This window comes from Microtus oregoni, unplaced genomic scaffold, assembly GCF_018167655.1.
Source record: "Microtus oregoni isolate MIOR12 unplaced genomic scaffold, Mior012 000054F_ref0000373, whole genome shotgun sequence".
Taxonomy (NCBI): Eukaryota; Metazoa; Chordata; class Mammalia; order Rodentia; family Cricetidae; genus Microtus; species Microtus oregoni.
Genome location: NW_024543830.1, coordinates 11,499,901 through 11,527,859, shown reverse-complemented (window position 1 = coordinate 11,527,859; position 27,959 = coordinate 11,499,901). Strand labels below are relative to the sequence as shown.

The window sequence follows — 27,959 nt, the reverse complement described above, 5'->3', positions numbered from 1 at the left end:
AGTTCTGTGAAGACTGTTACCAGGCAGGGCTGCTGCGATCCCACAGCACTGCTTTCTGGCAGCTCCAGCACCTTAGCTAAGCAGCTTTGAGGGTGTCAGCTCCTCCATCAAGAGCATTTGGCTTCTTATTTTTACATGAGAATACCTTCATTTAAAGGGAACTGGGGCAGTGAAATGGCTCAGCAGGTAAGAGCACTGCCACCAATCCTTCCATCGCCAGAACTATGGTAGGACAGAACCAAATCCATTAAGGCGCCCTTGATGCACTCTGTGTGTGCATTCACATAAATTAAAAAGCAAAACAGTGAAGATATTTATTATTCTTGTGCAGAAATACGAAGCCAAATGCTTTGCACACATCTGGACAAACATTTATATTTCCATTTCTTACCAAAAGTATTGAAGGCACACAAGAGCTTGAGTAAGGTTCTGCCTAGTGACCGCCACAAAGATGTAGACTGGAGCTGGGCCTACTGCATGACTGTATACCCAAAGAACATCTGCGTAACCTGACTGAAATACAGTCCACTCCAGAGTGGGAATGCATCAGAGCAATTGTCTGTCTTTGTGTGCCTCGCACCTAAACGCAACCAGTTTTATAAATAGCAAGATACATTTATCTAGAAAGTCGATTATCATCTTTAGTTAGCGGAAATCGTCTGACACATCTACAAACTTGATAGGCTATAAGTTCTCTAGGGCACTGACATAGTAGCTTTGAACAGGTTCAGCTTCTTGGTCTCTATGCATATAAACAGCATTAAATATGAGGGAGCATATGAATGCTTATGAAGAATTGTATCTAGTAGAAAAAGTATTATTTCATGCTCGAAAATATGGACATTAAAGTCAAAAAGAAAAAAAAACAAATTTAAAAACCAAGAAACTTACTTTATACTTAGGACAATTGCTAGTTAACCTGCGTGCTACCTTATCGGAGTTGTGTGTGTTGTGCAGGAAAAGTATACCACTGCATGTTTGTGTTCAACTTTCATCACTCAGAAGAGGCTCCAGGGACTGACTGCAAGAAACAGATCACTTAAATTAGACTAGTCCATGTATGTGTAAATTAATGAATTCCCAAATCACCATGTTTGGGAACAAGACCCAGCTGACCTATTAAGAATATGTTGATTTAAATTCTTCAAAGCTTTCAGTTTGATTAATTTAACATAAGGTTGATTCACCTTGCATGGTTTGTTCACCAGTGAACAAAAAGCTTGAACCCATAAACTGATACATTTGAGACATCCTGTTATTTAGAATTTCTCTGGTTGGAAAGTGGAGAAAACTATATCCCAGTTAGGCAAGCGAGAAAACTATATCCCAGTTATGCAAGCACATGGTTATTTAGCTTTTCAATGTTTAGTTTATAGTTGTGACCATAACATGTCTAGGAGATTTACAGATTATATCTCCATAGCAATTTTAGGATGATTTCCCCCAGTGAAACAGATTTAAAGTCCAAATCAATAGGTAAATTTCTTATTCTTTGATAGATACTGCTACGGTTAATTAATTAATTAGCTTTAATGTGCATAGTATAAAATGGGCATTTATCTATAGGATATGAAATAAGATAAATAAGGCTGTGTCCATATTTTTGAGTATGAGATTTGGACTTTTTATACCAGATAATTCTACATCTTGGTTTTATTTATCAATAATGTAGTATTACCAAAATCTTAGCCCTTTGGGGAAATCAAAGTCTAAGTCACTAGATAATACACAGGTGTCAACAAAACACTGACCACTGCACAAGAAAGAGCGTGGATGGTGTGGAAGGCAGCCCAGGTGCGGAGAGGCAGAGGATGTCATACTGGAAAGGAATACAGCACCGACGCAGGAGGGCCCTGGAGGTGACCACAGGAAACGTACAGCGTTTAATATGGATTACAGTGTAAGAATTTCCATATTTTAAGTTCATTCATGCAGCTGTGAAAAATCAACTTTTCAGCTATAATGGAAACCTAGCAGAGCAGAACAGCCCAGGTGAGTCTAAAGGAGGCTTCGCTAGTAGCAGTGAAAACCAAGACATACGCCAAGGCAATCCACAAAGAACGTTTGTTTGAACTTACAGTTCCAGAGAGTTAAGAGTCCATGATGGTGGAGTAGAGGCAGCAGGCAAGCTGGCTGGAGCAAAAGCTAAGAGCTCACATCTTGAGTTGCAAGCAGGAAGCAGAGAGCATGAACTAAAATGGTAAGAGTCTTAGTTCTCAAAAAGCTGGTCTCCAGTGACACACTTCCTCTAGCTAGGGCACACCTCCTAAGCCTCTCCAAACAGCGCCACCAATTGTGGACGAGTATTCAAAAGACTAAGCACGACATCATTCAAATCGCAAGGCAGAACTAAATTAAACATTTAGCAGCAGAATCACTGTACCATTTACTAAGGTAAGGGAAATGTCTCTCTTTAAAAATAATAGAAAAAGTTTAATAGCAGATGTTAGGTTTTGGACAAGGGCGCACATGACAACAGCGGTGTTGGCGCACGCCTTTAATCCCAGCACTCAGGAGGCAGAGGCAGGTGGATCTCTGGGAGTTCGAGGCCAGCCTGGCCTACAAGAGCTAGTTCCGGGACAGGAACCAAAGCTACAGAGAAACCCTGTCTCGAAAAACAAACAAACAAAAAAGGAGAGCCCCAAGACTGTCTACGAGCAGTCTCTGGGCTGCAATGTAGAGATGAAAGTCAACCGCACAGGGAAGGTAACCGAAGGGACCAGCACCAGAGAGAACACAATTGCTCAGAGAGGAGGAGAGCTCAGGGACATGCAGAGGGTGGCCCAGTTTTAGTTGAACATAGATAGTACAAACAATCATAATGAACCTCCAAAAGAAGCTGGTAGAAAAAAATGGTAAACTCCACACAGGGCTAGGACCATACTACAAATGCAGGAAGACTTTGTTCCTCACAAACAGAAGACCAAGTGCTTAGAAAAATGTTGCTTTAGCAGAAGATTTATGTGTCCTAATGTAATTATGTATCCTATAACCCAGCATATCTACCAAGAGTAAAGGCAATCCTTGAAATGCCCTGTCTCGAAGCAACTGCATTTCAAAATAAAGCTCAATAAGATCACAAGAGTCCATGCACACCACAACACCCCACTCAACAATTCTAAAATTCACAAACAATAAAAATTTACCAGGCATGTAAAACAGGAACATGTCCCAAATGAAGAGACAAGACAATAAAAACAAACTCCCAAATGACCCAGACAGCAAATATAATAAATATATAAATTACGCGGGAGAATAAATATTTTAAGGAGAGACATGGAAGGCTTTGTTTTAAGACTGAAATCAAACTTTCACAGATAGGAAATGTACTGGATAGAGCAGACAGACTAGCACATGCTTGCGAGGGGATCAGGAGCTGGAGGCCAGCCTTGGTGACAACAGTGCAACTTATCTCAAAAAATGAACAAGACCCTGGATGATTCTGCCAAATTAGAGCTGAACAGGATAGAAAACTTAAAGGCACAACAAAAAAATAAATAGTCTGAAAAAGTATAAGCTTCGGTGAGCTAAGGGATGCTTCAAGCAGCCTGATACATACATGGTGGGCTTGAGTTCCAAAAGGAGACAAAGTGGAACGTAGAAAGTTAATTTTTTAATGCCAAAAAGTTTTGTAATCTGATTATGTAAATATACGAACTACCTATAAAATGATACAAAAACAATAAACCACAGTTCCTTAAGGCCAACAAATCCCAATACAAACATGAAAACAGCTACACCAACACAAATGGTTCAGCTGCACAAATTCAGTGGTAAAGCTACAAATCTTTAAAGCAGTCAAAATTAAATTGCAGATTCATTACTGGAGAATAACAAAAATGAAAGGCTTCTGATAAGAAACAAGGCAATCCAGAAAACAAAGGGACACCTATTTGTTTTTGTTGAGACCAGGCTGGCCTCAAACTCAGAGATCTACCTGCCTCTGCCTCCTGAGAGCTTAGATTTAAGGCGCACGTCACCACCCCAGCATGCAACTACTTTTTTAAACCTAAAATCTTGTCGTCAACAAAAGTAGCTTTTATATGTAATAAAGATTTTGAAATATTTCAATAGAATAGGCCTGAATACCTTACTTAAAAAGAGTGTAGATTATCTTCACAATGACAGTAAACTATGGTTTTGTTTTAGTTACATCTATTTCCCTGCATACACCATATGTAACCAGGACAGGAGGGATGGCTTAGAGGACCTGAATTCAATCTTTAGCACCAACATGGCAGCTCATAACCATTGTTGTTACCAGGGGATGCAAGCCTTCTTCTGGCCTCGGGCACCAGCCATGCACATAGTGCACAAATACACACAAAGGCCAACAAGCATCTATACACATAAAGAGATAGAAAATGTGTACTCAATCCTATGATATAAATGTAGTACAGGAGATGACCAAGTTCCACAAAATCTTACCATTAAGATGTTCACACTTCCAGTCTTCCCCAAGAAATTCTTCAAAGCAGAGAGCTTCATGAGCAAGAATGCTGGTGTTTCCATTAGGAGACTCGTGCATAATGAAATGCTCGTAAGAAAACCTACATCCAAGGCACGGTGTGGCGATCATTTAGTCACTGAGAACCTGAAATTGTACTAAAGGCTGGATATGTGACATTGCACAACAGGCAAACCATTAGACAAACCATGCTATCCAATGGGCATGGCTGCATTACTCATGAGTATGCAAGACTTCACCACGTTACAGGCTTAACTCAAAATCATAAATTAAAATTTATCTACAAATGAACAGAAATTCAGCTTAGAAGGTTATTGTATTTCTCCACCCACCCTGCAAAAAGTCTAGAAACTGAAATTCTCCAGTAAAGTTCTTTTATTTGGATTTAACCTAAAATAGTTTATCTCTCTTTGATAGAGAAATCTCCAATCCATAGACTATATTAGAAAAGTACTGAATTTGCATATTTCCAATAAAAGATACTTGCTTCATGCTCTGGGCATCTACCATGGTTACCCAAAAGCCTATTTCCAGTAAATATAACTAGCACAATACTGGAGGGTCCAGCATACATGTCCTGACACAGAAGGTCCTGTCAGGCAGGCTTTAGTTTGCTGACTGTTCACATTGCTTGAGAACCGTGAAAGTGCAGGTTTTAGCACACATGCCCAGGGAAAGTATGTGCCCCGCTGGAAACTCCATTCGATAGGCTTGCCAGAGCAGAGAGGCTTATGCACGTCAGCCAGCAGGTGGGGTCACTGGTTCAAGTAAGCCATTTTGTCCTCAGTGGGCAAGTAGTGAGTGACAGCAGCCAGAAGAGAGTCCAGGCACACAACTCAGCTTAGGACTTAATTTTCCACAGCTGCGAAAAGAAAATTTAAAAAAAGACCACCCAGTTAGCTGTAAGACAAATAGATAAGATATATATATATATATATTCTTATGACCATGAACCAAGAACCATTTTACTGTTTTAATTAAAAAAAATTTATTTATTATTTATTTATTAAAGATTTCTGTCTCCTCCCCACCACCGCCTCCCATTCCCTCCCCTTCCCCAATCAATTCCCCCTCCCTCATCAGCCCAAAGAGCAGTCAGGGTTCCCTGCCCTGTGGGGAGTCCAAGGACCTCCCACCTCCTTCCAGGTCTAGTAAGGTGAGCATCCAAACAGCCTAGGCTCCCACAAAGCCAGTACGTACAGTAGGATCAAAATTTATTATAAAGAATTTGCAAATAAAAAACACCATACAACAAGTTTAGCAGATGCAAAGCTCCCACATCTCAGTAAACTTCTGTACAGTCAGAACTGCCGTCCCCAGCTGCCATGTTATCACACAGGACTATACACTTTCACTATCAATTCTGGTTTTGAATTTTTCACTTTCACTATCATTTACATTTTCAAAGATTTAATTTTATGTTTGTGTTTTGCCTGCATGTATGTATGTGTACTACTGCAAGATCAGAAGAGGTGTCAGATCCCTTGGAACTGGAGTTATATAGATGGGTATGAACCATCATGTGGGTACCAAGAACTGAACAACTAGTGCTCTTAACTGCTGAGCCATCTCTTCGACTCCCTCAACTGTATTTTTATGCACTTATCCATCATACACTTCAAAAGGCTCATTACAAAGTGAATACTAGTAAAACTACTAGCTTTCCATCCTTCGTGTCCTTTCCTCCATCACCTAGTATTTACCTACTCTTCTCCTTTGCACCTCATGTACTGTACCTGCAGTACATCTGTACACATGTATCCATCCATGCATAGATTTGAGGCTAGTATCCACAAGAGAGAAAACGTGCAGAGTTTTTATTTCTGAGATTGTGTAACCTCACTTAATATTATACATTCTATGTCCATCCATTTTCCTGCAGTATTTTATGATTTCATTTTTCTAGAGCTGAACACTATTTCATTATATATGTGTACCAGATTTTCATTATCCACTCACTTGCTGATAGTCAACTAGTTGGTTCCACTTCTTTGCTACAGTGAATACAAGAGGCAATAAACATGAGGTGCAAAGATCTCTGTGGTAGTGAATGGACTTCTCTGGTTATACGCCCAGCATTAAAATAGTTGGATCATATGGTAGTTACATTTTTCATTTTTAAAGGAACTTCCAAACTGATTCCCATAAGAACCATTTATATAGGGGAAGAAATAAATAGCAATTCTGAAGGAGACAAATTAAATACTTCCAGGATCAAAACTGGATCCCTGCAGCTAATGCTCTGCAGGTTTTCAGTCATCCCTGTATTTCCCCAGATCACAGTAACATGTTCCCCAAGACCACACTACTTTTGTAAAATGAGAAAAGTTAAGCAGAAAAACCTGCAAAGCCCCAGTCCAATGTTGTCAAGAGCTGGTTCCATGGACGCACATATAGTACTTTCAAAGACAAAAAGCTACGGAGAAGTGAGTATACGTACTCTTATGTTGAATCCTAGAAGATCACTTATGACTCCTGAGACAGCAGAAAGGATGACTACTCTTGTGATGTTGTAGATTAAGGGGTTCATGGTCAGTCCATAGAGTCTAAATGGTGTGTCCAGCTCCTACAAAGACAGAGAATCTGAAATGAAATATGGCTTCCCAACGGTCATCATTACTCCATGCTGGTTTTAAGTCTTGGGCAAGGATGTTGCTTATGACTTTCCATATCCCAGCTACTTTCAAAGATATCAGTGAGGGATTCACTAACATTTCCATGGCCTAGCCCTGTTAAAGTGGAAGGAAGCATCAAGTCATTAGTACTTTTGTTTTAAGTGGCGCCATTAATCCCAGCATTTGGGGGTCAAGAGACAGGAAGATCTCTGTGAGTTCAAGGTTAGCCTGCCCTATACAGTGAATGTCAGATCATCCAGGGTTATGTAGTTATACTGTCTCCAAAAAAAAAAAGAAAGGAAGAAAGAAAGAAAGAAAGAAAAAGATAGATAGAAGGCATGAGTACCCATCAGAACCTAGGTGATGAGACTGGAAATCTTTTCATTATGCTAGTGCTCTGAACTGATAATGCCTAGCACTGGTAAGAGGTCTTTTCTAAGTAGTAAAATGGGAATTTAATGACTCAATTCAAAATGAGCTTAATTTACTTCATCTTTTTTGCACAAAAACACTGAACTGCCAGCAGCCAGAGCTTGGGCCCTGTATACAGAGACAAGTAGGCCTTTTGGCTTGGTAGGTGAATGGTAAAGAGAACTGGCAGTCATAGCTCTTTACAGAGGTCAACAATAAGAGAGCTGACGGTCTTGGGTTCACGGTCAAAGACTTCAGAAGATGTCCAGAGCATCTGGGCAACTCCAGTCTAGGCAAGCAGAAGTGAGTATGAGCTCTCTCCTCCAGCCCGGCAAGATGCCCAAGGGAAAGAAGGCCAAGGGGAAGAAGGTGGCCCCGGCCCCCGCCGTTGTGAGGAAGCAGGAGGCGAAGAAGGTGGTGAATCCTTTGTTTGAGAAGAGGCCTAAGAACTTCGGCATTGGGCAGGACATCCAGCCCAAGAGAGATCTCACGCACTTCATCAAATGGCCCCGGTACATTAGGCTGCAGCGGCAGAGGGCCATCCTCTATAAGCGGATCAAAGTTCCTCCTGCCATTAACCAGTTCACCCAGGCCCTGGACGGGCAAACAGCTACCCAGTTGCTTAAACTTGCCCACAAGTACAGGCCAGAGACCAAGCAGAAGAAGCAGAGGCTGCTGGCCCGTGCTGAGAAGAAAGCTGCTGGCAAAGGGGATGTCCCGACTAAGAGACCACCTGTCCTTCGAGCGGGCGTCAATACAGTCACCACTTTGGTAGAGAACAAGAAGGCTCAGCTGGTGGTGATTGCCCACGACGTAGACCCCATTGAGCTGGTGGTCTTCCTGCCTGCTCTGTGTCGCAAGATGGGGGTCCCCTACTGCATCATCAAGGGAAAGGCCAGGCTGGGGCGGCTGGTCCATAGGAAGACATACACCACTGTTGCCTTCACACAGGTTAACTCGGAAGACAAGGGTGCTCTGGCCAAGCTGGTGGAAGCTATTAGGACCAATTACAACGACAGATATGATGAGATCCGCCACCACTGGGGAGGCAACGTCCTGGGTCCTAAATCTGTGGCTCGAATTGCCAAGCTGGAAAAGGCAAAGGCCAAAGAACTCGCCACTAAACTGGGTTAAATGTACTGCTGAGTTTTCTGTACATAAATATAATTATAAAACTTCCAAAAAAAAAAAGTGAGTATGAGACAAGCAGTTGCTTCCTGGGCCCAGTGCCACCAGTGATGTTAGTGTCTGGGAGCAGGGTTGTGGACAGCCACAGGAGCCAGTCACATGTCAGGGAGAGTGTGAGGCTGGCATATGTGCACCTGCAGCAGCCTCTTCACAAGGGAATGCATGGAGATGACAGGAAGCTTGCATGCTGGTGGCCACTCAGCAGGGCTACCCAGACAAACCCTGTCCACTGGCCAAGAGAGGTCTGCTTTTCCATGATCCCCAAGAATAAGCCACTGATCTCCCAACCTGCACCCCATGAGACAGGTTCTTTTTCTGACCAGGCAGCCCAGCACGGTAATGAGAGCCACTCTCCCCAGCCTTACTTCAGGGAGCTTTGGAAGAACTCTGGCCTGACCCTAGCCAGGACCTCAGCTATCAGCTACCCTTTGCTGTGCTGAGGAGCTAAGTCCCACTGAAGTCAAAATGTGAGATACTACTTACCTTTAACAACTTGGTGGACAGCTTCAATACATTGTTTACAAGAGTGAGCTGTTCTTTCTTATTTGGCTTTTTTTCCATTTTAAGATATAAATTAATCTAAACAAAAGAAAGGTAAATTTTACAGGAAAAAATACCTAAAATCTGGCAGATTTTGAGAGTCATATTCTCAAGTTAAATCTATTTTGAATCTTGGATTCAGCAGCTATGGAGCCATTCCCCATCCTTGAGCACAGTGGTTCCCAACTTTCCTAATGCTGCAACTTGTTAATACAGTTAAAACAGTTCCTCACGTTGTGATCCCCCTGCAACCATAAAATTATTTTCATTGCTACCTCATAACTGATTTTCACTACTGTTAAGAATAGTAATGTGCTTTTGGTGGCTTAGGCAACCCCTGTGAAAGGGTCTCTAACTCCAGAGAGGTAATGACCCACAGGTTGAGAACCACTGCTAGCACCACCTCTTTGATAAAAGCTACTTAGGGAAAATCAGCATACAAATTCCTTGAATTTAAAGAATTCTTACTCTTCTCAGGATCCCCCAAGTAATTTAATATCTTCAATAAACATTTATGGAGAGAAAAAAAGAATTGTTTTAACTTACTAATTCCTTATTTTTCCCCTAAAGGAAGAATTATCCACTATGAATCTGAGGCCAAAAAAATAAAAAACAAAAACAAATTATCCCAAGTATTTTTACTTATGGCAAACTTGAACTTAAAAATCAAAATTAACCAAGAAAATGCATTATTATCACTCCATAGTCACAGAAGCATCTCTCAATCTTAGCCTGTGTTCACATGTTCCCTTACTACCAATAACAAGTGCTTCCAGCCCATTAGCTCTTCATCCTCCCAGTCCTTGGCAGGAGATAAGGTGTCAAACTCATTTACATGCAGTGAGAAAGATAATTAGAGTGGTCACAGTGATGTGATGTGAAGTCACAGGTAGGGAGGCAGCTCCAGGTCCCAACACCAACAGCACAGTGTAACCTGTGACCACTGATCAAGCTGGGAGGACCCACCAATACCTGTTCCGTGAGCAGGATGGAAACGTTGCTGTATTTCTTGTTGGTTTCCGACCCCAGCGAGGCCAGGCGAAGCAAGAAAAGCAACAGTGCTGTTTCCCAGATCAGGAACTCCCAGTTGTAAGCATCATTCAGGAAGGTTTTGTGACCTTGAAGAACCTATCAAAAGACCAGGAAAAGCTCAAGAGTTGTCTTAACATCACAGATTTATTCCTGTGTCAATTTTAAAACATTATAGTAACCCATAGTTTGTAGATTCAAAGGAGAAAAGTTAAATATTCATAAGTATTATTTTATTTACTTAGTCATTATGTATTTCTCCAAGTCTTCTAGGTTTTTTTTTTTTTCTGTTCATTAAAGATGGCAAAGGTCTACAAGGAACAAAGGTAAGAAATGATGAACTTCTGGCTCCTTGGATCACCAGTGTGCTCACAGGGACATGGTGGCCACTACTGAGAGTATGAACTGCATCTGTCTAAGGAGCTCCAGAAGTAATGGCCCTTACTCAGGCCAGTCCATTTTAGGAGTCAGATTATAACACAGCAGCACAGCTGCACTGAGTGCCTACCGTGACTTCAGACTTTATTGCTTTAAAATTTGACTTCAAAGTTAAAAAAAAAAAAACAAAAAAACAAAAACTCTTCACTCAGGAAAGTTAGAATAATTTCTTGAAGAACTATCCAGAGAACTCTGGCAGAAGCCAGATACAGATGTGTAATAAGCAGGCAAGCAGGAAGTCACCAACCAGCTGCACAAATTCTTCCCATCCCTCCTGACTGACTCTATGGTCTCGCAGGACCCCATGAGCTTCCACTAATGCCAGCCTTGGTTTGTCATTGATTCCCATGGCCAGAGGGACCGCTCCTGATCTCTCTAAAACCTGTGACCAATATCTCAGGTTCTTAACTCTGATTCTGAAAGAGCAAAGCTCTTTAGCTAAGTCTGGGCTGAGGTCACTATTGTCAATCAGCTATAACCAGGATTAGGAAAGTTACATCTGGAAGCAGCTACTGGGCCCTTTAAGAAAGATGAGCCTTACACAATTCCACAAATCACAGCTGAATGTTACAGATCACCCAGAGTCAGGTGTGGTGACATAGGCCTTTAATCAGACCTAGGTGGGAGCTCTGTGAGTTCAAGGCCAGCCTTCTCTACAAAGGGAGTTTCATACCAGCAAGGACTAAATACTGAGGCTTTGTCTCGAAGAAAAAAAAAAAAGGATAACAAAATCCTAGAAGAACTGAAAAGAAAAAAGGGAAGACAGGGGGGAAAAAACAACTAGCTGGCAACCTAGGATTCTATTCCCACCAAACAATATCTTTCCAAAATTAAAGGGGGGTTAACTGGGGGAACCCACCTGTAATCCCAATACTTGGAAAGTAGAGGCAGGAGTATCAGAAGTTCAAGGTTATCCTCATCTACATAGTAAACTGGAGGTCAGCCAGAACTACATGATACATGAGGCCCTGTCTCAAAAAACTAAAAGAAAAAAAAAAGACATTTCAAATGAGCAAACTGGGAAAGAACTCATCTGCAGCAAACCAGGACTGACAGAGCACTAAGGAAGAGACTCAGGCAGGAGACAGTCCTGAAACACATGAATGGGCAATGGGGTGTGCAGCTGCAGCCGAGAAGTTACCAGCTACACAAAGTAATAATGATTACAGCTTTTCAGCCTTAAATATATTTGTATAAATATTAAATAACAGATAATGACACAAAAGGATGGATAAATGAAATAAAGTGCTCTAAGACCTTGTCATTAGGGGTAGAGAGATGACTCATGGGTTAAGAGCATTGGATGCTCTTCTAGAGGATAACAGTTCAATTCTTTTGACCACATAACAGCTCACGACTGTAATTCCAGTTCCAGGAGATTCAATGCCCGCTTTAAGACTCCAGATGTGATACACAGACATATATACAGGCAAAACACCCATACACATAAATATTTTTTTTTAAAAAAAATCCTGTCATTATCAAGGAAACTATGCATTAGACTAAACTGAACCAACCATTTAATTAGACCTTACACTAAGCTAATTTCTGAGGTCACTACTCAGACAGTAGTAAACAAAAGTAGAAACAACAGAGAAGACCAAATGGAGTATTAATATCAATAAACAAAAGACTGAAAAGAAAATAATAGGTAAGCCAAACGGGAAGCAAACAGTATCTGTAGTTACAACAATTATTTTATACTTAAATAGATCAGGTACTACAAAAGACTAAGACTATGACATTCTATAAGAAACAGGTAACCAGGGGCTGGCAAGATGGCTTAGCAAATATGGCTACCTGCCACTAACCCGGACTTCAGTCTTTGGGACTCATACAGCCCAGGCTATACAATTAAGGACGGCCTCTCTGAACTTCTGATCCTCCTCCTTGCCTCTCTCACTGCTGGGGTTATAGACATCTGCCACCATTTGAGGCTATTCTGATTTATATAATAAGAATGTGTCTCAAGCAAGCGAGGAAAAGAAATGCTTAAAGTATAAACTGGCAACAAACAACTCCACAATCATGAGTTTAAGCACACCTCCATCAAGAACAAAAAGCAATCCCAAACTGAATATGTGACTTGAACAATGTAAATTGTATACATAGAGAAAACAGTATTTAGAGAACATTGCTCTCAGCACTGGCAGTCATAATCCAAAGGGATAATGAAAGATTTAATAAAACAAAGCAATGCCAGGGAATAAAAGAAGCCTCTACCCATTTTAAAGAACTGAATACAGTTGAGTCTGTTCTCTGACCACTGTAATTACCACTCACCAACTGGGGAGATATGTGGTAAGCCTGTAACGTCTTACAATACAGAAAGAATAAAAGTGCTTATAAAGAAAGTAAATGTGGGACAATTCAGACAGCAAAACTAACAGATAATAGATTATAACCCACTAGGTAAAATCAAGGACACATCAGCCCATAATTTAATAAACAGATAAGAAATAAATGAATGAGAAGGGTCAGTCTCCTGAGAGTGAGGAACGATGCTCAAGGAAGAATGTGGGTAAATACTACCTACATCTATCAGTGTGACAGCTTTACAGCCAAGGTTTAAGTTCATCTAAGTTTTCAACACTCCTACTTCAAAAGTCAAAAAAATAGTAACAGGTGTCCAGACTATCAAAGGAGTGTAGACACATTTAAAACCCACGGCAGCCTGCTCTAAAGCAAAGTGGGCACTGCAGAGAATTACCCTTACATTAAAACAGACAGGAACCCTTTACCTGTGCACAACAAATGAAAGCAATTGAAAGTGTCAGCAAGAAGACAGATGACACAACCACATCCACTGAGCGCTGTGGACCCCGCCTCTGTGGAGCAAAACACATGTTAATGTTTAGGATATGACCAGACAGCACAGCCCTCACACCATTAGCTTTGACAGAGCATTTTAACACATTTCAGGCATCTACTTGAAACACTAAAAGCCATGTTTTTCCAAATTAAGAGGTTGATTCATTAACATATTTTCAGCCTTACAGGATCTTTCCTGACCAGAAAGGCATGTGATTCCTAGCTCTTTGTCTTAGCAGCAGTTCTTCTCTTCCTCTTCCTTTCCTTACATGCCATTACTGTCTTCAGTACACCATGTCTCACATGGCATCCAGCAACTCTGACAGCCACTGAATGACCAGTGACAAGAAATCCCCTCATACTTAGCAACTGTGGCCACAATCATCAATGCATATGTTTTCCACAGCCCTGCAAGTATCCCATAATTAATCCAACAGCTCACCTTTAAATAGGAACGCAGTGATAACCATATTTTAATGTTCTCCACCTTTTTAAGTCTGAAATGAGGTATTTCATATTTTCTGGCTTTCCTGGCAGAAGTAATATGGCTGAAGAGTTTTGCAAATAAAAATCTCTAAAGGAGATGTAAAAAAAAAATTACAAAATAAAATTTACATTGTCGCAGTGCATGTTCAATAACCATCAATAGTATTCCCGGTATATTTAAAGTGTTAACACAAGATCAAAATTCTTATCCAGTAGTTCCCCAGGATAGCAGTGTCCACTTCAAAGCCCATCCTACAATGAAGCACCTCTTCCAAATACAGCACATTCTCAATGCATGCAAGGAATATTCTTTGGAAATTTTAATGAATCCTAAACTTTCCCAGCTGCTAATGTTCATACACAATTCTAGCTGACTCCAGAATTGTATTTCCAATCAGATATTACATTCCTTGTGCACATCCCCAATATAGGAAATCCTCGATACATAAAACTCATCATATTTTAGTCCATTTCTTTCCTTGGCCATTTTACAAAACTATTATGACTCTGACACTGTACTGCTATGGATAAAATGCGAGGCCCTGATGCTGAGCAGTCAGTAACACATACTACTTGTTTCTACACACAGGCTTCAGCAAAACTTCAGATGTCATGGCTGTTGCACTCATGGCTGCATAAGACCGGACAAGAGGAGAGCAGGGATGGGTCGTTTTTCATCTGTGGTGTACCTACTGAGTTGTCTCCCTCTAGTTAATAACCCCATACCCACACTCATGCAAACAACCTAATAAAACTCAGGCCATTTGAAAAAAGAATGGAAAGGAGACTTGGTGAGAAGAAAAGGGGATTCTGCAGGAGTGAGAGGGGAAGATAAGAGAGCGTAACGGGTGAGTTGATCAAAATATGAAGCCGCCAAAAAACAGAATATTAAAATATTTTTAAAGATTTCAGATTATAACATGTTTTTCAAATGTCAAAAATATGAACATTAAATGTAAAAGTCTCAAAGTCAAAGGAATAAAATGACTCAATGGAGTGATAAATGGCGGCAGAGGGCCAAATGCTGTCTGTCCGTCCACTCACCTGCTTATATGTTCTCTCTGCCACACACATCATGAAAAAAAACATCCAAGTAAGACATAGTCTTTCAAAAAAATTAATTATAGACAAAATAACAACAGGTGTGACAGGTGGTGCACCACAGAAGAGGGTCAGAACCTCCTCTGCTGAGATGGACTTTAGTTGGTCAAAACTCTTCTCTCTGAAAAGCCGATATAAAAATGGGAAAAATGCTAAGCCAATGGTGACGGCGTTCCCCAGCATCTGATAGCCGACTCCTTGCTGGTAAGCATTGACCTGAAACCCAATTTAAAATGTCCATCAGTACTACACAGGGAAAGGGAGTTTAATAAGTACCAGAAGTATTTATCAAATACAATTTAGAATATTAAAGATGAATCTTAAAAGGAATACACAAAAGATGACAAAGATTTGGTCTGGCATTAGAGCTAAGCATGTCAGAGGCCCTGGTTTCAATCTCCAGCACCAAGGAGGGGATGATGTCAACAGACTCAAGACTTGCTACAAACTAGGCTCAGTCAGTAAGGAATGACAGCAGAGCAAACCTGAGCATCTAATGATGCAAAGTGTAAAGTCCACCAACAAAAGACTACTTCAAAATCTGTTTCCAAATCGAAGTTACAAATTGGGGTTACTATTGCTGTGATGAAACAACATGACCAAAAGCAAAATGCAGAAGAAAGGGTTTACTTCCCTTTATACTTCCAGGGAAGTCAGGACAGGAGGCAGGAGCTGATGCAGAGGCCATGGAGGGGTGTTGCTTACTGGTTTGTTCCTCATTGCTTGCTCAGCCTGCTTTCTTAGCGAACCCAGGACCATCAGCTCAGGGATTAACACCATCCACCATGGGCTGGGCCCTCCAAAATAATGACTAAGAAAATGCCCTACAGCAGGATTTTATGGAGGTATTTTCTTAATTGAGTTCATTCCCTCTTCTCAGATGACTTTGGCTTGGGTCAAGTTGACATAAAACTAGCTAGTGCTGTTAAATAGATCCTCACTGAACAGCCCATTCTGTGAGTGTGTTTTCAAGAAATCAGAAGCACATACTCTTACCCTGCTCATGATGATGCCGCTTATCTCCAAAACAGACATGTCCATCTTTTTGCACTCATTTCCTTCCCAGATTATTGCACTAACTCGCTCAGAGGCAGGACTTGAATTCTGAAGCCAGAATAAATGGTTCTAGGAAGAAAGATACAAACCAGTCTCTATCCATTCCATCTTTCCTGATAGTTCTTCTATCCAGCTCCCAGAATCCAAGGTTTAGTTTTATCAATACATTCATTCTCTATCTCAAAACCTATCACTCTGAGAAAGACCTATGTGGTAGTCTCATCTGGAGAGCTAGGATCCTGGATGTCCAAGGTCACTGGCTCTCTAAAGGTATGAAGGGCACATGGTATAAAGGAAAGCACCTCTAGAGCCACAGACTGTACCAAGAGTAGCAGAAAGTGAGGAGGCCATACAAACAGCTGGGATATTTTGAGGCCTTAAGGACAGGAAAAAACATAACGGCCCAAAGTCAGAAATGGTAGTCACCATGACACCATCCTCACTCTCCTCTGCTGGGACTGTCTTATTGACGGGTTTCACTTCAAGAGTCTTTTCTCCAACTGGTCCTTACCACACCCTTGAGCCCAATTTTGCTCTGAAATCAGAGAGTGTATCATCCATACCATTGTGCCCACAAACTAAAGTGAAGCTTCTAGAACAGGAGCACATGGCAGGTATCTGCTAGAAAGGGAAGAAATGTGGATGACTTCTTTTTATACCACATAAAGATGATGAACATTTACTGATTTCACCGATGTATTCACTATATACATCGTCTGTTGTCAGTATCCATCAAGTACCTGCTACAGGCCATGCTTCAAGTCAGGATACACTGCAGCACTGCATGCCTGTACTCTAGGACTCAGGAAGCTGAAGCAGAGGATAGCAAGCTTGAGGCCAAACTGGGCTATATAGCAAATGTCAAGCTAGCCTGAGCTACAGGGCAAAAGGACACATGGCCTTGCCATCTAGTCACTTAAAGACTACTAAAGGAGACACAAAGTCACTAGATAGCATGCCGAGGAAAAGAGCGCATGCTTGGGAAGTGCACAGCAAAGGATTCCAAAGGAGCCCAGAACTTCAACCAAGACCTGTCTAGAAAATGAGGAGTAAGCCAAAGGGCAAAGGTGCTTCCCAGATGACAAAGAGACGGAGATGGTGTGCAGAGGTCCAGAAGCACACGTGGGCTGGTGCTTCAAACACCAGCAAGAGGTCAGCTGAGTTACAGCACACATGTACCAAGCAGGTAAGGAATAAAGCTGTGTTAGAGCAAATAAAAAAATGATTGCTTCCCAGAAGTCCAAACATAAATGTCAAACCTTTTCCATGTCTTCATTGGCAATAAAAACAAAACAGAACAACAACAACAACAACAACAACAAAAATACCCACTGCTATGTGCAAGGCAGTTTTGAAAGAGGCAAAAGCATAAAAGCCCAAGAATTATTAGAATTATTAGCCATTCAAGACTGCCATGAGAACCAACTGGCTAACCAACGGGGACACACAAGCACCAGCCCCAGGGCTTCAGCGGAGGTGCACTGGCCCCTGAGGAGGCTCACACTCTTGCCATGCATTACTCTAGCTTCCTCGCAGTATTCCTAAAACTATTTTAGCATGTGACAAGTGGCTACAAATAAATTCTACAGATGTAGAATGAAATCAAGTATCTTCTAAGGAATCTATGATTCTAGACTAAAATCAAACCCGAGATCAAAACTATCACTTGATTTGTGCTTAGAAGAGAAAAAAGCAATACCATTTCTGCATAATTTTTATGAAACATGAAATTCAATATATCATAAAACAGAGTACCAAATCAAACAATGCCCCTCAGGGAAAAAGAACAGTAAAGATCATTGAAGGAAAATGAGAAAAGTATTAGGAAGAGAAATTCAGGTCAAGGCAACTGCTGAGTATTCTCAGGTTCTCATCTCAACATTCTCTCTTACAAGCTGTGCTCAACTTCCCCATCTCTAACCTGTGGATGACAACAGTACCCTTAGAAGACTGCTGTCAAGTTAAATACCATGATACAGTGGCTGACAAATGCTAAGAATGGAGTAAGTATCAGCTATCTGTTCTAGTTCTTTTTCTGTTGTCATGGTAAAACACTGAACAAAAGCAACTTGGGAAGGAAAGGGTTTATCTCACCTTAAAACTCCCAGGTCACAGTTCAAAACTGAGGGAAGTAAGAGCAGGGACTCCAAAGAACCAAAGCAGGCACCACGCAGAAGTGCTGCTTACTGGCTGGCTCTGATACCTTCCTTCTGTGACCCAGACCTCCCAACTCAGAGATGGCACAGCTCCCAGTGCCCTCGCACATCAATAAGCAATCAAGAAAAGACCAATCTGAGGAGGCAATTCCACAACTGAGTCACTCTTCCTAGGTGACTGTAGTTTTTGTCAAGTTGGCAAACACTAACTAGCACACTGTTTTAATAGTTATCCTCATGTACCTGCTGAAAAACATCTTCTTTGGGGTCACGTTTCGTCCCTAAATGAAGGGTATTTACATGAGTCCCCTCACTGTCACTGGTGACAGATGACCGGCACTCTGGGCCATGGAGAAGGTCATCCCATAACATATCTTCGGTCTCTGAGTCATGGCGGGTGCTTTCTGAGTCTCTTCTTGACAAGTTAAGGCTCCGAGAGCCAACACTCACACCAGACCTAGAACCCTTTAAAGGAAAACAAAAAAGAGAAAATACATAAATTTCAGAATTATACTGAAACACAATTAAAATGAATCACTCCTGGCGATGGCTGGCAAGGTTTCATAAGTTGATCACCATGTCTTTGCTAATGTCCAAGGCATCATATAATAAACATGATAATGCAACTTAATACTTAAATGTTAAACTCCAGTGACTCTTGATTGTCAACGTGACTACACATGAAATCAACTAAAACCCAAGATTCTGGGCATTCCTGTGAGGGATTTTCTTAATCAGATTAATTGAAGCAGGGGGACTCATCCTGAATCTGGGCCACATCACCTAATGGCAGCTCAGGTAAAAGGAGGAAGTCTTGCCTTTTCCTGCTTCCTTCACTCTGTCAAGTCCATCTATTCTGTTGCTGCAGCTGCTCTTAAATCCAGCATCTTTGGAATTTTAACACAAATGGAAGACCAGAAAGCCCTTCAGTCTTCCTTCAGATTCCAGCATCAAACTGGGACTGCTGAGGCATCCAGCCATATGGATGGAACAACCACCAGATTCACAGTCTTTCTGTCATAAGACAGTCATTGATGAACTACTCAGACCACAGTCTATAAGCCAGTCTTAAGAAATCCCCTATATACCATATATGTGTATATATACATACATGCATGTATCTACATATATACACATATATATCACACATATATCTACTACATACACATATACTAATATATTATGGAAATACATATAAATGTATGCATTATATATATGCATGCTATCAGTTCTGTTCCTTTAGAGACTACCTGGCAAAGTGGGACTTTAAAAAAATTTCCTCTACGTAGCTACTACCAAAACATTTGACTATTCAACTTAGATGCGCTATGTGTTGAGAGATTCCTGGACACACACCCTAAGGACTTGCCCAGATACCAAACTAAGACTTTTGAGACACTCTGAGCTTAACAGAAGAGCTTGTTTTGTTCAGGGCCCAGCCCAAGTATGTTCAAAAATAACCTGGCAGAGAAAATAAGAGATGGTGCAATACACTAGCAGTACAAAAGGAAATATGAAACCTTTTCCATAACCCCAATTGCCTGGTCAAACACAGCAAAACCACAGCACCATCTAACTATACTCACCTATAAAGATCATGTTCAAATATGCCCCTGCACTCTCACAATCAGACTCCACTGCTCCTGCCTTCTAGAGGTCCCTCTGCTAAATCTGTCTTCAGATGTGCCAACCCCACTGAAGATAAAACTCCATATGCCAAATGAGTATTAAGCAACCATATCACTTAAGAAACCAGACTGGAGAGATGGCTCAATGGTTAAAAGCACTTGTTCTTGCAGAGGATGCGGGCTGGATTCCCAGTACCCACATGGCAATTCCTAACTCTAGTTCCAGGGGATCTGATGTTCTTTTATGACATATGCAGGCAGACATGTGGATAAAATCATACACATGAACAAAACACTTATACATATAAATACATTTTAAAAAATTTAAAAACCAACTTAGTAAGTCTCTCTCTTCTCTTTCTCTTTCTCTCTTTTCCCCTCTCTCCCTTTCCCTCTATGTATGTATGCTTGCACGTGTGACTAGAGTCCAGAAATCCACCTGTCTCTGCCTCCCCATTCCTGGCATTACAAGCATGTGCTACCATGGCCAGCTTTTTCTTTTTTTTAACATGGACTCTGGGGATTAAATTCAGGCCCCATGCATATGAGGCAAGAATACCAAATGAACCATCTCCACGCCCAAAATAACTAACCTCCTGAGCAGCACCTATACCACATACATCTAAAGCTTTGCTTCTTTTATTTTATATGTGTATGTGCTTTGCCTGCATGTATGTATGTGCAACACACGCATGCCTGGAATCCTGATGCCAACAGGGATCAATGAGGGCAAAAGATCCCTGCAACTGGAGTTATGGGTGGTTGTGAGCCCCAATGTGGGTGCTAGGAATTAAACCCGGGTCCTCTGAAAGATCAGTAAATGTCTTAACCACTGAGCAATCTCTCCAGCCCATCTTTGATACTTTGAAGATTAGAAAAAAAATGAAAAAAACATTTTATTTCCTTTCTAGAGGTGAGCAGTTATCTCAAATTGAGTCAACAGAACTGAAAGCAAACTAAACACAAACTTCATAGCGTCAAAAGAAAGGAACAGATAAAGTCATTACACATAAGAAGACACCTCAAATTCTGCTCTTAGAAAAGGATGCTTTACCTGGCTGAAGGCTGCTGATTCAAATTCTGATTCAGCTAGACTATCTGAATCCCGTACTATATGACACCATCTTGTGGTTTTCTTTACCTGCCAAAATCAAACCAACAAACAACAGGAAAACTTGTAAATATCTTGCTGCTGTCCAGTGTTTGTGGCACTAACATCCAAGCTTTGTAGACAAAAGAGAAAATTACCTGAGAGTTTAGGTGCCTTGAAAGTATTGATTTTCTATTCTTAACTTCACAACCATTGTCACTTGATGCCCCTTCCACACTCCTACGCAATAATATCATCTGTGTCCGAGCTTCACCGTCCTCCTCGCTTGACAGATCATCTGAAATTCCATTACCCAAACGTCTATACGCCTCCTACAAGAGAAACAGTATCTCACAATGGACAGCAAAAAAAACTCCAGGAAGTTGTCCATGTAAAAGCAAAATTCATAGAATGGTTTCCAAGAGATGAAATTAAACCCAAACAAGTTTACTTATTACTTGATCTCAACATTAATGTCAACATTTTTAAAATTTCAAAATTAAGAAAACTGTGCACTTGCATCTCTGCAGCCGAAAAGCGAGGCCATGCAATGACAAGTTCCAGTGCAGGCTCAAGTCAAACCCTACGCCTCCTCTGTCACAGCTCCCAGCTAGCGACTGAGGCTCAGCGTCCTCATCTCAAAAGTCGAACACAAAGTACCTACCTCACAGGGCTGTTGTAAACAAGGAAGTCACTGTACTTGTAAGACACTCAGAGCAATGCCTGACCGCAGTGACAGATTAATAACTACCAGACTAATGGGAGACTAGGACAGAGGAGGAGTGGGATGAGGGTAAGTATCTCCAAAGAAATCTGGAAAAGCTATATGGAAACCTGTTACAAGCAACCTAAAATAATAACCAATTTTGATGATATGATCAGCCTAAATGGAGTTACCCTTCATGAGGAGGTTCATAAACCTCCCAGAAGCCTCGGTTCTCATCAAACAATGAGCCCAGTGCCAGGTTTGACATTCCTCCCTTCAAGTTGTTGTTGGGGGACAAAACTTGATGGTTGGACCCTACTGCTTAAGAAACAATATACTCTGGTCACAGGACTTGAAGAAATCCATCTGGTACTGACCTGATCTTACTCCTTATTAACTAGCTCACAGAAGGTGCTATGTAGGCTTCTAAGACAGAAAAGTCATCAAGAGTCTTGCCCAACTGAGCACCCTGAGAACCACAACAACTGATCTGGCAAGATTTGCCTACTGCAATACTGGTATGGATATTATGGGAACAACCTACTGGTTTCTGATTGAATTTAAAGCCCACTCCACAGAAGAGAATTCTAGTCTAGTACTATAATCCTGTGTACAAAATTCTATAGATGGGGAGCTCAAAGGACCTTATTATTTTCCTAAGTGGACACAGTATCAAATAGCCTTCTAAATATCTCTGTATCCAAGATTAGTGAAGTTGTCAGTCCTCATCAGAGGAGCTTCCTTTTCCAATGGACATCTGTTAATACAGACTCATAAATGGTCAAAGCAGATTAAGTGTCTGTGGCAAGTACAGCCATAAATGGACTGTCTATATCACACCACCCTCCCCTCAAGGCTCAGGGACCATTACTGAAGAAAAGGCAGAAAGAGGCTTAGAGCCAGAGGTCAGAGAGGACTACAGCAAAACAGTATCTTCTGGACATAACAGGAACATTATACTTGTTAACTCATAGCAGCTGTGGCGATGCCCAAGATCAAAACAGTCAACACTCTAGCATGATGTGGGAGGGACATTAGCTGACAAGCTTCCTGTAGATGATGGCTGCTGAAAAGAAGGCCTATTTTCTCTAGGGCTATGGTCTCTGGGATGTTATTCACGTGCCTATGCCCATGTTCACATTGGTGGTACTAATTGGACTTGGTACAAAAGAAGAGGACGGAGATGATGACATAAAGCTAGGAGGGAGATATGGGCAAGGGGGTTAGATATACTCAAAATATTATCATGTACACACATCAAATCCTCAAAGAATAAATAAAAATATTATATTTCTTTAAAAAATAAAATGCCCAGGAATAAACCTTAATAAAATAAGTATTAGATTAAATGCCTCAGTTCAAGACTAAAAAAAAATTCAAAATGACAAAACAAAAGTATGTAGCTTTAGACATAGAACAAACCACCTACATTAGACCTAGAAATTTCCCAAACCCTTACTAAACTGACTGTAGGTATCTCTACACTGCTCTGTGTTCTTGCAAGCTGCCCACCCACCATGAAGGCTGCTAGAAGTGGAAACAGTAAATTCTCGTATTGGCGCATAAGTTCCAATCTGCCTGTAGCATTTCCTTGTTTACTTACTTACGGTTTGTTGACAACCTTACACACCTATGGGTATATAGTTTATGTCTCTAACACAGTCTCAGAACAGGAAAATTTTACATAAGACAAAAAAGATACTGTTATGCCCATCTGGATCTTACCCTACGGCACTTTTCTCCATCCGAAACCTTCGCTTTCTCTCTTGCTTGCCACATTCTGATCTCTGGTCGACCCTGTCTCTTCTTAATGATAGGATGGAAACAGCCTGAGTCATTGTCAGTTTCAGTCCCTTTGTTAGATACTAATTTCACCCTTTTAATCCTATTTTTTAAAAAAGAAAAAAGTTACTAATTACTTTTCTGAGAGCAGTATCTTTCATGAAACAAAACTTTCTTCTATGGAGTATAATATATTACTCTGAAAGTCAAGAAAATTCAGAAATTGTATTGTTCAGATCTCTACCTTGTGAACGGTATTCAAGGGCAGAATATTCACCCACTCTTGAAGATAAATCTCTCTCTGCTTACCTCTCCAAAGGAACGCCCATTTCCATCTCATACTGCCCAGCAATGCGCTTCACAGTACCTGTCTATAATATTCGCTGTCTTAAACAATAACCATGCTTCAGTACCTTAACCCTTACTCTATCCACTAAGCTATGTGACTATGTAATGTCTGCTAAGCTACATGCCAGATGCAATAACCCAGAAGGAGTTTACCTTACTGTGACTTCACCTTCCTACTACTCCCTTCTGACTACGACAATCACTTAGGACATGGACCGCACAGTATCCAGCATAATTCAAACATTTCAAAAGAAAGAAGAAAAGAAAAAGAGAGAGAATGTTTCTCTTCCTTTCCCTCACCTCTTCTCTTTTTTCAGAGGATGGTGCAGAACCCAGGCCTCACACATGTTCACACTAGGCAAGTGCCCTACACTGATGTATCTATACCCCAGCCAGAGAATACTTTTTCAAAACCATTTCTAAAAATAAATGCTAACAAAAAAGTAGTAAGTCCTTTTAAACATACTGTACTGAGTGAAAAAAAAAATGTCACATGGAACCAAAAAAGTAATAAGGGGAGTGAATACATCTCTAGAACAATGTGTGAACATAGTTCATATTCAAAAAGGAGATTTATTTTTAAACTCACCATCCTTAATATAAGAAAAAACAAGTGCCTGAGTCATCACACTGGTGCTCTTATGACCTGCATAATTACAAATGAGTTCAAGTTTATCTTTAATCCATTTGTCTTTCTATCCTACCATCCACCAACATCAGGCTTCTCACCACATCCCATTCCTCATGGGTATCAACTCTCTCTAAGAACCCCCCCCCATCTTTTGTAAATTTGCTTTTCTGTAAAATGTTGGTTAAGGCGTTTAGCCTTTCAGGGAGCTTTTTGCAACTGTGGTCTAAAAAGTCATTAAAATCAAATGCAATGAAATGCTGAGAGCTGTTCTAGTTTTATAGATAACATGAGAGACAGTAGAGATAATAGTTTGAATGAACAAGTCTTTGCAGACCCTTAAAACTCACAAAACTATAAACCAAGCTCACCCTATTTACATCTACAGCCCAATTATCATACAGACCCTGCGAACAGTAAAGGGAACACAAAATCAAGTAAAATTCCAATAAAAGAGACTCCTACCTGTTGCCAAAGAGAGTCCCCCAAAACCCACCAACACTGGGTGCAGACTCTAGAGTTTCTACTCCTCTGACTTTATCAGAGAAGTTGTTTCCATTGTCTCGGCTCCCGTCACCATTTACAGCTTTTCGTAATTTTCTAAAAAAAAATTTCAATAATTTCAGATTATTCAAGACCTTTTCTATTTATGCCCATAACATGCCTTCTGAAAATTATGCTAACAAACTATTTCCTGAAATCAAACATAGTTAGACTCATACACCAAGGACAAACGACCATAGGGCATTTTATGATTTAAGGACAAAGCAGAGTCAAGATCAAAGTCCTGTGCTATCAATTTGTTCATCCACTGCAGAAATGGAATGTTGTCCAGACGGAATAGGAGAGAGTATCATACATGGTCGTGAGCTCTTCAAGCACCCGCCACACCAGCCAGACGACAGCACTGCTCTCCCTTGTACATCAGCTGTCCACCCATCTAGCACATTTAATCAGGAAACAACCAGCAACGGCACCTATCATTCCCGCTGACATTTTACGTTGTTAAATGATTTACATACATGACCCGATTCTACTGTAGACCCCGCCTATAAATCAATGAGACACGCACACTGATTGGTTTCTAAATTTATAGAGACCCTCTTTAAAAGCAAATGTTCTGAAAATAACATTAAAAAATAAATGTGTTGGAATTCACTGAACCAAATGTCAATGTCTCATTTATTAGTTGCCTAAGTAAAGAAATCTAGAAATAGTCTGAGGAGAGCAAACAACTTTTGGAAGCTAACACCGAACCCTCTCAGAGAACTTCAATACTCCAACCCCCCATAACACCACACAAGCAACAGAGTTGATATCTAAACAAGTCAAAAAATTGACTTGGGGTTGTTTGTTTTATTTTTGTTCTCATTATGTAAGTCAGGTTGTCCTGAAACTCAGTACATAGACCAGCCTTGTCTCAAACCTGACCCAATCCTGTCTACTTTCCAAGTGATAAGATATAGCATATACCATGAGGCCAAGTTTTAGTTACATACTTATGAAAGAGGTCAAAATGTTGTAGTGTTAACCCAATGTGCTGAAATCCTTAACTATGGTAAATTTTCACATTTTTTTTTCTTTTTGGTTTTTTGAGACAGGGCTTCTTTTTCTGTGTAGTGTTAGCTGTCCTAGAGCTCGCTAAGTAGACCAGGCTGGCCTTGAACTCATAGACATCCACCTGTCTCTGCTACTGAGTGCTGGGATTAAAGGTGTGCACCACCATATATTACCACCAGTCAAATTTTAAAGAGATTTAAATTTTCTCAGCCAGGCAGTGGTAGAGCTAACCTTTAATCCCAGCACTCGGGAAGCAGACACAGGCAGATCTCTAAGGTTAAGGACAGCCTGGTCTACAGACTGAGTTCTCGTGCATCCAGGGCTACACTTGTCTTGAAAAACAAAAGAGAGAGAGAGAAAGAGAGAGAGAGAGAGAGAGAGAGAGAGAGAATGTTTCTCTCCCTTTTTCTTGCCTCTTCTCTCTTTTCAGAGGATGGTGCAGACTGAACCCGGGCCTCACACATGTTCACACTAGGCAAGTGCCCTACACTGATATATCTATACCCCAGCCAGAGAATACTTTTCCAAAACTATTACTGAAAATAATGCTAATGCTGGTGGTGGTGGCTCACGTCTTTAACCCCAGCACTCAGGAGACAGAGGGAGGCGGATCTCTGTGAGTTTGAAACCAGCCTGGTCCACAACAGCTAGTCCCAGGAAAAATTCCAAAGCTACAAAGAAACCCTGCCTCGAAAAAGAAATATAAAAAAAAAAAAGTAGTAATTTCCTTTTGAACATACTGCACTGAGTGAGAAAGAGGTCATATGGAACCAAAAGGTTAATAAGGCTTCCTAGCACGAGGGGAAAGTGAAGCAGCACTCATGTGCAAGTCAAATACGCAACAAGAAGAAAGGCCAGCGCTCGTCAACCTCCCACCTTACCTTCTTCTCCTATTCCCATTGTTCCCGGACGGCCTGGCTATCTGAGTCGACACGATCTGACAGTGGACAGTTCCCATGAGGAGCATAAGGCACAGCGGTCCGAGCACTTCACTCACGTTCACAATAGGCATCATGAGATATAACACAATCGCTGTTACTGCAGAGGATTGAAAATGCACAGTACTAAAAAGCACACTCTTGTAATTATGCATGCTGCTTCTACAAGCTGTCGTTTGTAAAAGGACTAATAAAAATAAATTATTTCCTAGATATCATGCACTTGGACATTAGCTGAGTAAAAATTAAAGTCACAGATTGCTGGGTAAGTAAAAAAAAAAAAAAAAACCTACTGGAAGTATTCTGCAAACTGGTAGCATGATAAAGGGCTTCCACCACAGGATAACCAGATGCCACAGGCAGCAGGCAGTTTTAGGTGTTTTAAGATTTATTTTTACTTATGTGTAAAAGAGAGAGAAAGAGAGAGAGAGAGAGAGAGAGAGAGAGAGAGAGAGAGCGCATGTGTGTGTGATTGTGTGTGAATGTGTACCTGTGTCGGTGTCAGATGCTCTGAAGCTGGTGTTACAAGTGGCTGTGAGCTGCATGCACAACACGAGTGCTGGGAACCAAACTCGTGTCCTCTGCAAGAGCAGCAAGTGCTTTTAACTGTGAGTTCTCTCTCCAACCTCCAAGAAGACAGTTCTGAATTACTATTTGACTCAAAAAAAAAAGTATTTCCCAAGGCCCAATGATATCTGGAAAGCAAGTACCAAAGCTGGGATTTGAACCCAGGAATTAACTACTGTGCTGTATTGCGTCTTTCCATTGCATATATGAGATAAATAAAAAAGAGAAGTAGGGTAATATCAAAATTATCTACAGAACTTCCACTACAAACGATTTTACAGTTCTTCTAAACTTTAATGTATGGTAACTCTCCTGTTATTGAGAATTAGTTGCTGGTGGAGAAAAAGTTAGCACTAACCCAATGGATGAATATCCTTGTTGGATGAATCTTCAACAAATTCTACCAAGGCTAA

The 27,959-nt window shown here is 40.9% G+C and overlaps 3 protein-coding genes across 7 annotated transcripts in view; 2 read left to right on the top strand and 1 right to left on the bottom strand.

Moving 5' to 3' along the window:
• The window catches only part of Magi3 (membrane associated guanylate kinase, WW and PDZ domain containing 3), a 229,959-nt gene that overhangs the window by 198,068 nt on the left and 3,932 nt on the right, over nt 1-27,959 (top strand). Inside the window, exon 22 of one of the 2 annotated variants that reach the window (XM_041637915.1) lies at nt 27,192-27,244. In XM_041637915.1, coding sequence (XP_041493849.1) covers nt 27,192-27,221 — 30 coding nt within the window. In that variant the 3' untranslated portion in view covers nt 27,222-27,244. Of the gene's footprint in view, nt 1-14,575; nt 14,853-27,191; nt 27,245-27,959 lie in introns of those variants that run through there. The other variant, XM_041637914.1, reaches the window with a different exon arrangement.
• Phtf1 (putative homeodomain transcription factor 1) overlaps nt 4,826-27,959 on the bottom strand; it is a 39,626-nt gene continuing 16,492 nt past the window's right edge. For all 4 annotated transcript variants that reach the window (XM_041637918.1, XM_041637920.1, XM_041637917.1 and 1 more), the window contains 14 exons: nt 26,923-27,079; nt 24,947-25,081; nt 23,449-23,608; nt 21,176-21,349; nt 20,982-21,068; nt 18,543-18,764; nt 16,084-16,212; nt 15,031-15,303; nt 13,943-14,074; nt 13,431-13,517; nt 10,195-10,350; nt 9,166-9,261; nt 6,909-7,034; nt 4,826-5,330 (listed from right to left, as the gene is read on the bottom strand). In XM_041637918.1, the coding sequence (XP_041493852.1) occupies nt 5,310-5,330; nt 6,909-7,034; nt 9,166-9,261; nt 10,195-10,350; nt 13,431-13,517; nt 13,943-14,074; nt 15,031-15,303; nt 16,084-16,212; nt 18,543-18,764; nt 20,982-21,068; nt 21,176-21,349; nt 23,449-23,608; nt 24,947-25,081; nt 26,923-27,079 (1,955 nt within the window). In that variant the 3' untranslated portion in view covers nt 4,826-5,309. The remainder of the gene's footprint in view (nt 5,331-6,908; nt 7,035-9,165; nt 9,262-10,194; nt 10,351-13,430; nt 13,518-13,942; nt 14,075-15,030; nt 15,304-16,083; nt 16,213-18,542; nt 18,765-20,981; nt 21,069-21,175; nt 21,350-23,448; nt 23,609-24,946; nt 25,082-26,922; nt 27,080-27,959) is intronic.
• LOC121437844 (60S ribosomal protein L7a-like) lies at nt 7,816-8,643 on the top strand. Its single transcript, XM_041637921.1, has one exon. It carries the CDS (start codon nt 7,831-7,833, stop codon nt 8,626-8,628), a length of 798 nt encoding a protein of 265 aa, XP_041493855.1. The 5' UTR covers nt 7,816-7,830; the 3' UTR covers nt 8,629-8,643.

Excerpts from the sequence above, each read along its gene's own strand:
- LOC121437844 (XM_041637921.1), top strand. The coding sequence starts at position 7,831 with ATGCCCAAGGGAAAGAAGGCCAAGGGGAAGAAGGTGGCCCCGGCCCCC.